At 36.0% G+C, this 12,283-nt stretch overlaps 3 protein-coding genes across 3 annotated transcripts; 2 read left to right on the forward strand and 1 right to left on the reverse strand.

Moving 5' to 3' along the window:
* Positions 1-1,303: 1,303 nt before the first annotated feature.
* LOC130736946 (uncharacterized protein At4g04775-like) lies at positions 1,304-1,913 on the reverse strand. The gene is made up of 2 exons (XM_057588722.1): positions 1,725-1,913; positions 1,304-1,642 (listed from the first exon to the last, which is right to left on the reverse strand). The coding sequence occupies exons 1-2, from the start codon at positions 1,911-1,913 to the stop codon at positions 1,304-1,306; spliced, it is 528 nt and encodes a 175-aa protein (XP_057444705.1).
* A 1,413-nt stretch (positions 1,914-3,326) lies between these two features.
* On the forward strand, positions 3,327-6,043 carry LOC130739147 (uncharacterized). Its single transcript, XM_057591386.1, has 3 exons — positions 3,327-3,523; positions 3,624-3,771; positions 5,706-6,043. Exons 1-3 carry the CDS (start codon positions 3,362-3,364, stop codon positions 5,771-5,773), a joined length of 378 nt encoding a protein of 125 aa, XP_057447369.1. The 5' UTR covers positions 3,327-3,361; the 3' UTR covers positions 5,774-6,043.
* Positions 6,044-7,899: 1,856 nt separating this feature from the next.
* Positions 7,900-10,693, forward strand: LOC130739148 (actin-1). Its single transcript, XM_057591387.1, has 5 exons — positions 7,900-8,055; positions 8,672-8,746; positions 8,860-9,253; positions 9,717-10,330; positions 10,429-10,693. The coding sequence occupies exons 2-5, from the start codon at positions 8,687-8,689 to the stop codon at positions 10,492-10,494; spliced, it is 1,134 nt and encodes a 377-aa protein (XP_057447370.1). The 5' UTR covers positions 7,900-8,055; positions 8,672-8,686; the 3' UTR covers positions 10,495-10,693.
* The last annotated feature ends 1,590 nt before the right edge of the window (positions 10,694-12,283 follow it).

A 12,283-nucleotide genomic window follows, 5' to 3' on the forward strand; every position in this document is an offset into this window, starting at 1 on the left:
TATCCCACAATCCCAACCTACACAGGTAATTTTATCACCCAATCTCATATGTGCATTTTCATTTGTTAATTCCAACTCTATTGGACCTAATAGACCTAATTGCAGGGCCCTACTGGAAGCCAAACTCCACTAGCTCCTGCTGCTGCTGCTTCATACCCCACAATCACAACTCCACAGGTAATTCTATCACACAATCATAAATTGTCATTTGTTAATACACTCTCTATTGGACCTAATAGACTTAATTGCAGGGCCCTCCACCACTGCAACCAAGGGTTGCTTATAGAGCTCCAATTGCTGCTGCTGCTGCTGCTGCTGCTCCAAGGCAACCTCCACCACTGCAACCAAGGGTTGCTTATAGAGCTCCAATTGCTGCTGTTGCTGCTCCAAGGCAACCTCCACCACTGCAACCAAGGGCTGCTGCTGCTCCAAGGCAACCTCCACCACTAGCCCCTGCTGCTGCTGCTTCTTCTTCAACACAAGCTCCACCTCTGCAACCAAGGGTTGTCTACAGCCTCACACCTTCTGTTGCTACTGCTATAATGAATCAAAGAGGGGCTCCACATGCTACTGCTGCTTATAGAGCCCCCCCTGTGAGAGGAAAAGTTTTCAGGCCTCCCCGTCAAAGGGTTGAACCTGCCACCACTACACATCCCCCACAATCCCAAGGGAGAAGATCCCCATCACCAGGTCCTGCTACACATGAACTTCCCGGAGGACCTATGGTATTCATGCCAACACCTTCAATCCAGCCAAGGCCTCCACAGAATCCATGAGGTTGCTGTCTACATTTTGGTGTCCCTAAACTAACCTAAGAATAATGTTGATGGGACTGTAATTTTTTGGAAGGAATATTAGGCCAAATATATTATGGACCACTTGTGCACTTTTGTGCTTTTTTATGCTATATTAGGGTATTTTAATTAATGACTTGTGTATGGATCAAATATGTGCTCCTTTGATGCCAGATTGTGGTTTTGTTATGCACTTTTGAAATTATTATGGATACATTATGCTATTGTGCTCACTTTATGGACACATTATGCACTTTATGTATGGACCACTTTTAGGCTCTTTTAATGCCTTATTGTGCTATTGTGATCACTTATCTTTATTATCTATGAAAAGCATGGTTATTTTTATTAGTCCTGTAACTAAACAAGGTTGTCACAATGGTATGAAATCTAATGAAAAGCATGGAAATTTCATTCATGAAATCTTCATAAGATTACATTCTTCAGTACACTACACCAAACATAAAACATGAAACATACCCTCCCCCTCCTCACTCATACTATATGTCCTACTTCACAATGACAACAATGATCAACACAATCAACAGAAGTATGACAACCAAAGCCATTCCTATGCCATAATATTTCTGAAGCTTGACATGTTCACTCAGAATTTCATTTGTCTTCAACATAACTTCCCTCACCAGCCTCAATTCTTCAATCACCTCTTCACTTGTCTTCAACATAACTTCCCTGACCTGCACTAACTCTTGCCTCATACCAGAATCCTCATGCACCTGTAGTTCATCTTCCTTTTTGTTGCCAAGTACATTGACCCTTCCATCTTGTGCTATTTCCTCTTCCACTTCATCAACCCACCGAAAGAAATTGCAATTGAATTCATGGTACTGCAAATGAACAAGTCAACAAATATTACATTCACAACAGACAGAGCTCATGATTACGAATTCGTGGTAGTGAAGTAGTTACCCTAGGTAGATAACAAGCATAAAAAGGTCTTTTTGGGTTCGCATCAGTTCTAGAAACCCTCAACGCAGCCCTTTCACCGCATTTACAGTAGAGGACTCCATCAACAATGGAGTGCGAGGTACCATTTGAATCATTGCTCCCCTTCGTGCTCCCCTTCGTTTCTACAGTACATTTGGACTTTTGAGACATTGTTTGCAAGTTGCGAGTTGAATGAGAGAAGAAATTTGAGGATTGGAAGAACCAAAGAGGTGGGATTGAAGGTTTTCGAATTTGGGGATTTTGGGTCTGTTCTAGGGTTCTAATTCTTGTTTTTCTTTTACAAGGAAGAAAGGGACTAAATTGATGTTTCAATGTTCCCCCCAACGGTCAGATCCACGTGGAATGGCCATCAGAGCACTTAACGTGCCAACTCATCATCTCTGTTAACGTTTATTAACGGGAGCTCAGGTAAGGATCAACGTGACCGACGTTTTCAAACTTCAGGGACGACGGGAGCCATTTAGGAAGAATAGGGACGAATTTGCCCGACTGGTGTAACTTTAGGGATCAAAGTGACTATTCACCCAATCTGCTCCTTTTAAACATGAGGGAGGGACTTCGCACAACGGTGAAAGATAAGGGAGCAAAAGTGCAATTAAGCCTAACTTTTAATTTACAATTTCACATTTAATAGATTTTTTTACAAACATTTAGTATTTATTTACTAGGTTTTTTTATTTAAAAAAAGTTTTATTTTAATTATTATTATATATTTGGGTATCAAGTTGATTTGGACATATTGATTCTTGAACTCGATACATGATCAATTGAAGGAAATCTATCAGGTTAGACCCATTTTTCCACTCCAATCCATCTTTTACCATTGGACCAATTTGGGTCAAACAGGTTCGGCGGACCAGCATGATCATGTGTACCTTATTTTATTTTATTTTTACATCGCAAATATAAATTACACCATCCAGGAATTAATTTCTGGACTTTTCCCTCCCCAACCCATATATTCTCTAGCTCTGACCATTTGAGTTATCATTCAGGACGTGCACCCTATTTTGTAAGTTGTGCAATTTTATCTATTTATAAATATCTAATTATTCTATGGCACACCAATTTGTATGTTTTTTTTAAAGAAAATTGGTGCTTAATTAAATTGAATAGACACTGCAATGTCACTCATTACAAAATACATGTTAAGGAGGAACCTTCTAAATTCACACTAAACTAATGAATGAAGAGACATTCCTAGCCAAAAAGTCAACAACCATATTGCGTGAGCGTCTAACAAAAGATAAATTAACAAAATCAAAAGTACAACACAATTCTAAATAACTGAACTCAAATAAGAACCATCATCCAATGACTTCTTCCATTTATGGAAGAGCGGTGTAAATCGATCAGAAACCAAATTGAGACGCTAAAATCATAGCCCACTGGAGTTACCATTCAACATAATAAATAAAAAAATCAATTATGCAGTTTTTTCTTTTTAAATAAAAAATGATGCATTATTATTATTACTTTCAAAAAAGAATTTATTATTATTATTATTAATTATTTATTATCAATTTGTTGTTATGTATAAATGAGTAGGGTTTAAAGGGAAGCAACAATTTTTAGGGTTTGATTGGAAAGAGGGGAGAATGGCGAAGTTCAATGTGGTGCAGAAGGCAAGAAGAGCTGCAGCAGCAGAGAAGAAGAGAAAGATTCACGGAGATCCTACCACCGGGAAACTCAAGGTTCGGACCCAACCCCAGTCTCTCTCCGGCAAACGCAAGCGCAAGCTCTTCAACTACTGGCGCCGAGTAAACTCTCTCTCTCTGTCCCTCCCTCCATGGCTGCGCTGGTTCTTAGTGACGATTTTTCCTTACTTTTGCGTGTTTTCTATTTTCAATTTAACTGCAGGAGCAAAAGGAAGCGTTGCAGAATGGCGTGGTGACCATGGAAGATGTGCAAATGGCAGTTGCTGAAGGCGCAACCAAAGATGCTCCTAAATCTTCTGGGAAAAAATTTCACTTGAAGAAGAAGAGCAGCTTCAAACTCAAGCGCAAAGGTAACTAACTTGTCTTCCATGCTTGTAATTTCTTGTTGTATTTCGCACTAGTTTATGTATTAATACAATCAGCATGTATGCTACATTAATAATGTACCATCTTCACTTCATTTAGTTTTTAGAGAGACAGTGTATGATGTACCTGGATTGAACAATATATTTTAGCAGACTTGGATAGAGGACGATACATCATCAACAGTGTACAACAACAACAACAAATTCGTTTGAATTCCTTATTTCAATAGTCAACCAATGTATCAATAGTCTGCAAGAGTACTGGTTTTTTGTTTGGTGCAATTATTATAATTATTAACAACTCCCTTTGTAAATCTGTTCTGCTGTGCGTGGCTAAGGCTAAAACTAAGTTGCATCTCATGGGATGAACTAGCTTCTTGATATATGCCTTCTCCTCTTGTGGAAGTGTAGATCTTAGAGCATTTTAAATAAGAATATATCTAAACATATTTGCACAGCATACACCAATGCACCATATTGAAATATGGTAGCAAATCAACTCATAAAAATCTTTGAGCCTATTTATTTACTCATAAGATGTTTACAAGTCATCTCAAATTTTTTTTCCTTTTCTTCTCTGTTAGTCTGTTTTCACTAGTTGCAGCACCATTCCAAACTTGCAGTAAGTGGAATTTAAGCTTCTCATTGCATCTTTCAGCTCCATTATAATCAGATCTTTGAATTTCGGTCAATTATTCACCTCTTAGAAAATGACAAGTCTTAATTTTAGTCCTTGATTGTCTATATCTCTTAACAAATTTGATCTCACCCTGTCTTCCATTCTAAACAAATTGGACCTCCATTTTTGAGTTGGCAAGGCATGTATATCCTTTAAAAGCTTAGCACTGCTGGTAGTGGCCATACTAATGGCACCAGAACTTGTATAACTAGTTGACTTATATACTACAAAGAGCCAAAACGAAATTAAAGAAGGCTAAACCTTATCCACTGTACACCATGTTCATTAACATGATTAAATTTATATTATTGGACTACCCAACAGGATTTAAGTTAGATTTACATGCACATATGCAAATTTCCGCAACAAGGTTCGATTAGATGCATATGATTGTTCAATAACATAACTTCCTCACTGACACATATTCTGACTTAATCATATATAGAAAGGTGTAATATTTAATTTGTGACTGAGTTGACAATTATTGGACAAAACTGAAGACATATTTCAGAGAGAATTTACTATTTCTTTACGTTAGAATTTAGAATGGTGTTGCTACTGAGATTGAAAAATCATATAAATGGTTTGAAGGATTCTCTTTGGTGTTTGAGCTGATATAGTTTAAGTCATGTTTCTCTCTGCTTCTACCTTACCATTTGAGGATTACCTCTCACAGTAGGACAAAAAATCATATGATGCCGGTGGGGATAGCTACAGGTATATAGAGGGGAGGGCCCATGCTTCTATTCATGCTTTGTACGGGATGGATTCAAAATGTCTCACATTTACGCATGCCTTAAAAATGTTCCTAGAGTTAGTTCAAATGTGTTGCTCTATGTGTGCATGTACGAGATATGTACTTGTACTCAAAATGATTTGCTTATTATCATGTCATTCCTCTGTTAACATCTGCAATGCTATGTGATGAGATGGCTGTTTCATCTGTCAATCACATAAGCAAAATGACATGATCTATTTGATCACATAGGATCTGGTTGCAATTATCTAGAAGTTTGCATTTTGGTGATTGATATGTTGGATTCAGTAAAATGAAGCATATGCTGCAAATATTTGGCAGTTGGAACTTATGAGGAGGAAATAGCTGTGTTGTCTTTCGGTCCTTTCTAAAAAGTGTAATATATATGTCTTTGGGGATATCACATTTTAAAATATGACCATCAAATTGTTTACAAAATATTCTTTGTTGTAATGTTTGATTGATATATGTGGTGACTAACAGGGAAAAAAGACAAAAGAAAATCTGATGCGCCTGCTGCTGATATTTCCGCTAATGCAATGGTAGAGTAATTATGAAAGTTTTAATATTCCATATGCTTGATCCTTATGCTCCAGTGGAGGCTGGAGCTGACAGAAAATGTATGGGAGAGTGCTTTTTTCCTCTTCTGCTTGGTTTTTCTTAGGATAGAAGTGGCAAAGATTGGATGGTATAATATTGTAACCTTTGAGTTGAGTGCTTTGTATACTCTCTGGATATTTTTATTTTTAGTCATTAATCTACATTGGTGTGTGAAATTCAGTTTAGAATATAATGAAGGACTGGCACTTTATTTTTATTCATTATTATTTTTTGAGAAAATTTATTTCGCCAAATCAGTTGAGTATTCTATTTAGTTAACTAATGTTTTCATGTCTACTAATTAATTTCCTTTCGAATTGCTGGAAAGAAAAGTTTGCTTGAGAGGGAAGCCCTGTCCGTTGTTTTTAATTTGAAAGAAATTTGGCTAAAATTCAACTTTTATAATATTCCATGAATTCTTAAAGCCAGTTTACTTTTCCTGTTGTAAAAAAAAAGGTCAGTTTACATCATTTCCAATCCTAGTTCTTAATTCTTAGTTTTTAGCACTATTCATGTGGGCTCGTATTGTCACATGTGCTTAAGCAAATTTACTTCAACCATGAGTTATTAATTCTTACTACTATTTATTTGGTCTCACCAATCACATTATTTATACTTTTTATTTCATAAAGTAATAAAACAAAACTCATAAACTAATAAAGTAATTTAGATAAGAGAGCAATTTTTTTTTTATGTTAAGAACTCAAAGTAAAACTTCTTATATAAGAACTGAGTTCTTATTTTTAAGAACTAAGAACTCTATGTCAGTACCTCCAATAGTTAAGAACTCAGTTCTTAGTTCTTAATTCAAAAATAAGAACTAATAATCTTGCATTAGAGATACTTGTATAATAATTCTGACCTCACTTTTGGATTAACTTTCAAAGGATAGGTTTCGATTTGACAATTTCAAGGTCAAAAACCAGCTTTAGTATCATATCAGACGAGGTTTATCTTTGATGGTTTCAAGTTTCATAGATAGGCGTGTGGTCTTGTTCCACGCTTTGCGTTTTGGGGCTCTAATTTGGTGAACGTCACCATCTGAAGTATTCATCAGAGTTGGAGACAATATTTCTTTAAACGAAAATGACAGTATTGGTTAGTTTACTACTGTGAATGCAAGAGCTAATACCCTATTTCATTTTCATGGTCAGATTTTATGTTCTATTTAAATTTAATTTATATGCATTAACAATATTTATTATAATAAGTACTTCAATATCCAACTGTTCTGTGTGCATTTAGAGGAGAAAAGCGACTCTAAATTTTTTAATAGTGGATCCAAACAACCAATATCCAACTCAACAATGGAAATATGGATCTAGCTACTTTGAATCGTGAGGTACTGATACCTCCCGATCATGTATTCTCAAGCATATACTTGGGGATATTCAATAATCTTTTAACATGACGAAATTTCATCCAACTTTAAATGTCAGAAGCTGACCCCTTAACAATTTTATGGTAGTTGAATAATCTCAATCGCCAATAAATCTTGTTCATCCAGGTATGGAACTGCATCTAAAGTTCATACAGCTCACTGACAATGCAAAAGTAACTGGGTCCAAATGAGTCACATAATTAGTTTCTCTTTTCCAATATTTTGCTGGCATTCTTTAATCTTGCATAACAATATACTTATAATAGTACTAGCAAACTATCATGGTTGAAAAAAGTGAGGGGCCTCAACTTACATACTTTAAACCATAAAATTGGATATTTAATCCAAAGTTGATTCAAGATTGTATAGATTTAGTAATAGTAATCTAAAAGGCTTATGAGTTGTGAGTTGTGACCCTCCATAATTAGAGGAAAAGAAAAAAGAAGGGTGATGAATAGGGAAGGTGGCATTCATCTTTTCCATTTCTTGTCCTCTCTTTTTTATACATTGCAAACTAAGAATAGGTTGTCACATTGATAAAATTGAGTGAAGCAGGTTGTATTGGTTCTGAAAATCAACATTATCCATTATTTTCTTCCGATTTTTCCTCCATTTATTTTTAGTCCAGAATTAGAAAACAGAACAAATTTTATTTTATTTTTTATAAGTGATTTTGAATAAGTACTGTACCTCCGTGAATTTCTGATTCTCTCTCTCCAAATGGGGAGTGAGAATCCAACGGTCCCAAATCCGTGTGGCACTTGTTATATTCATTTGAAAATTTTCCTTCATTTTGTCTCTGGCTCTGAGAATCTCTCATCCACCACTCTCTCGCCCTCCGCATTTTCCAAGGTAAATGCATTGTTTCCACCTTCATCACTTTGTCAATTTCGTTGAATCTATGCATTGTTCATTGATCCATGAACAATGTTAATCCTAATCACCATTGTGTTTGAGTAATCTAGATTTCTATCAAATGGGGCTGGATCTGTAATGTTAGGGTAATCTGTATCTCATGCTCTACATTCTAATATGATAGGATCAGATTTGATTTACAAGTCACAAATCATAAATCAATTTTGATGTTTATTGTTGTTCTTTAACAAAGTTGTTTTTATTACAATTATTATTATTATTTTGAATTTGTTTGAAATGTGGGTGATTTGGTTTGTGGGAGAATTGTTGGAATTTCTATTTTTGCTGCATTGTTTTTGTGATTTAAGCAGGGTTGTTAATGGCAGATAGCGTAGTGTATTTCGAGTGCTATTGCGGTAAATAGCTGTGAATAGTAGAGTAGCAGTGAACCCCCAGAGTGCTACGCTAGAGTGCTATGGCGTCGCTATGACGCGCTATTAACAAGCCTGGATTTAAAGCTAAATTAAGAAAGATTATTGGCCTCATGGCATCCCTTGCCAATTTTGTTTGTTATAATGCATGTTTCTTTGATTTGTTGTTTTTAATCAAGCAGAGCAGGTATTAGAAGATGGCAGACGCTGAGGATATTCAACCTCTTGTTTGTGACAATGGAACTGGAATGGTTAAGGTAATGAAATGGATCATTTTTTTGTGTTTTTCTTCCTTTGTTGATTTTCTGGGGATGAATCTTAGATAACACATTGGCGGGGCATTGCGATGTGTGTTGTTTTCACTTTTCAGGCAGGATTTGCAGGAGATGATGCCCCGCGAGCTGTGTTTCCCAGCATTGTTGGTCGTCCTCGTCACACCGGTGTGATGGTTGGCATGGGCCAGAAGGATGCCTATGTTGGGGATGAGGCACAGTCCAAAAGAGGTATTCTGACTCTCAAGTACCCTATTGAGCATGGTATTGTTAGCAACTGGGACGATATGGAGAAGATTTGGCATCATACCTTCTATAACGAGCTTCGTGTGGCTCCGGAAGAGCATCCCGTTCTGTTGACGGAGGCTCCTCTTAACCCAAAGGCTAATCGTGAGAAGATGACCCAGATCATGTTTGAGACTTTCAATGCCCCTGCTATGTATGTAGCCATTCAGGCTGTTCTTTCACTGTATGCCAGTGGTCGTACTACTGGTAAGCAATACCTTCAAATTAATTGATGATGATTAGTTTCAAGTTTTAGTTTGAGCTCATCTGGAGAGCTTTAGTTTGGGAAATGCTGAACATTAATAAATGTTGATTGACGAAATGCAAGATTGCCACTTGGCTTTACATGAGTTGTGTCTAAATAAATCTTTTTTACATTGATTTTTTACCATGATTTCTAACAAACAAAATCTAATTGGTTAAAAATGGAGTTCTTGCATGCATTTTATCGCACTATATAGTATTACTCCTTGAGTTTTAGATCGATATAAGACACATGCGCCTTTACAATGGATTAATAAACACTTGTTGTAGATGGACTTTTAAAACTATGCTTTATTTTTTCTCATCAACCAAGAGGGCCTCTATTGGTTCTCTTATTCATTGTAATTGATAATTTTTCTCCCTTCTTCTTTTCCTCTATGATGATTCATGTTTCTTCTTATTTCAGGTATTGTGTTGGATTCTGGTGATGGTGTCAGCCACACAGTCCCTATCTATGAGGGTTATGCCCTTCCACACGCCATCCTTCGTCTTGATTTGGCTGGTCGTGACCTCACTGACTTCTTAATGAAGATTCTGACTGAACGTGGGTACTCGTTTACCACTTCAGCAGAGCGAGAAATTGTCAGGGACATGAAGGAAAAGCTGGCATACATTGCCCTTGACTATGAGCAAGAGATAGAGACATCCAAGACCAGCTCTGCAGTGGAGAAGAGCTATGAGTTGCCTGATGGGCAGGTCATCACTATTGGTGCTGAGCGTTTTAGGTGTCCAGAGGTCTTGTTCCAACCATCCCTGGTGGGAATGGAAGCTGCAGGAATTCACGAGACAACATACAACTCCATAATGAAATGTGATGTTGACATCAGGAAAGACCTGTATGGTAACATTGTTCTCTCAGGAGGTACAACCATGTTCCCTGGCATTGCTGATAGGATGAGCAAGGAAATTTCTGCTTTAGCCCCCAGCAGCATGAAGATCAAGGTGGTTGCACCGCCCGAGAGAAAGTACAGTGTCTGGATTGGTGGTTCTATCTTGGCATCCCTGAGCACCTTCCAGCAGGTATGTTCTGTTCTCTTCTAATTCATTTGTTTCTTTGAATGTAGCTATGAGATGCCTTCATTTGATTGCTAATGAGCCAAACTGTCCTTTAAATGCAGATGTGGATTGCAAAGGCAGAATATGATGAATCTGGACCATCAATTGTGCACAGAAAGTGCTTCTAAATTGTTTGAGCAATAGGGTTGTTGAAGAAGACAATTGTTTTATTCCTTGGGAAGAAGTCCTGCTTGTAACCCTTTCATTCTAGCTTTTGTTATCCGTTCATGTTATTCTCTTGAGTGATGTTTTGGAGAAGGCGAGAAGTTTATTGTCAAAATGGTCCCATTCTTCAGTATTATTATATATTGATAAGTTTTTACAACATTTCATGTGTCTAAATTAGTTGAGATACATGTCCTTAACATGCAAAACCATAACTCGTGTCCTTTGAATTTCATATCGGTTGCTGGAGGCTTGAAGCTAATATGACATGAAATTTAAAATCTCCATGTGATGTTAATTTAGAAAATTCTAATCTCCATGCATAGTTCTCACAGTCCGTGCACAATTCGTGCATATGCATGCGAAGCCATGTTTTGAAATTAGTTGGAATGGTAACAATGAGTGTTCTTGGGACAGATTGTGCTTATTCTTTTACAAAACAATATATATTGACCAACCAACTTTTTAAGCCTGGACCTAGACTCGAAGAAATCAGATGAGATGCGAATTTAAGAACTTGTGCCAAGATAGGTTAATGGATCGGCCGGATCCTGTACAAGATAGGTTAATGGACCGACTGGATCATGTACCCCTATATTCTAGTCTACATCAAGTGCATTCATACAATTAATAGATATCCCACATAGTTAAAATCTTATGGAGACCCCCTCTAATAGGGGTGTTCATTGGTTCAATCAATTCGAAGAACATGATAATCCAAACCAAACTAATGTAATTAATTAGATTTGTATGGTTAACGGTTCACTTTACCTTAAACGCGTGCCAAACCAATAGGAATTGGTTCGCTTCTAGGATCTATTTTTTCAACACGGAACAATCTATTATCCGTTAAGTATTTTTTTCATATTTAGTTTTTATACTTATGCTTTTTTTATTATTTTTTTCTCGTTTCTCTTTTTATCCCTTTTTAAATCATTTCTATTTTATGTTCTTAGTTATCCATTGTCTTTAGCTATATATTATCCAATTTTATTATCAAATCAAAACACTAATAAGCTACGTAAAGTTATAGTTAAAAAGAATAATATTAATTAAAAATATTAATAATATATAATTATAATTATATTATCCCATTTTTATGTGTTTGAAAGTTTTAATACATAAACCAAACCAATTGCCAAAAATATGGTTGGGATTCTATTTTACCTCAAAATCGAACCAACTCAAGTCATGTTCTCGGATAGAATCGCTTATGTTATGGGAGACAATCATGTTCGAGTCGGGAATATCATATCATAGTGAGACTAACTTAACATAGAGTTTTTTCATTTACGAGACTCGAACCATATACATTATTTATTTACTTAAGAGGAATCAAGCATGTACACTTGAATTAGGTTCCATAATAGTATTATTATTATTTTTTGGGGTCAAATAGTAGTATTATTTTAAATAAATATTTATACGAAATATAAAAATGAAAAACTAGGCTAGCCCATTGCGGACGAAGCCATTTCTGTCTGGGCTATGTTAGACTACATTAATGTTGCAGTGAATTTTCATTATCCAGCCCACGTCAATGAACCTTCAATATTAATCTCAATATGAAAATGGATACAAATGAATATAGAACTATTTAACACCAATCAAATATATTATATAACCAAATTTTATTCTTTCTATGAGAAAATATTTTTATAACTAATTTTTCATTATCACCTACTATTACTTTTTTTAAAGAAAAGAAAATACATGGATAAGAAGAATGAGAACTCAATTTACAAAAATATT

This window comes from Lotus japonicus, chromosome 2, assembly GCF_012489685.1.
Source record: "Lotus japonicus ecotype B-129 chromosome 2, LjGifu_v1.2".
Lineage (NCBI taxonomy): Eukaryota > Viridiplantae > Streptophyta > Magnoliopsida > Fabales > Fabaceae > Lotus > Lotus japonicus.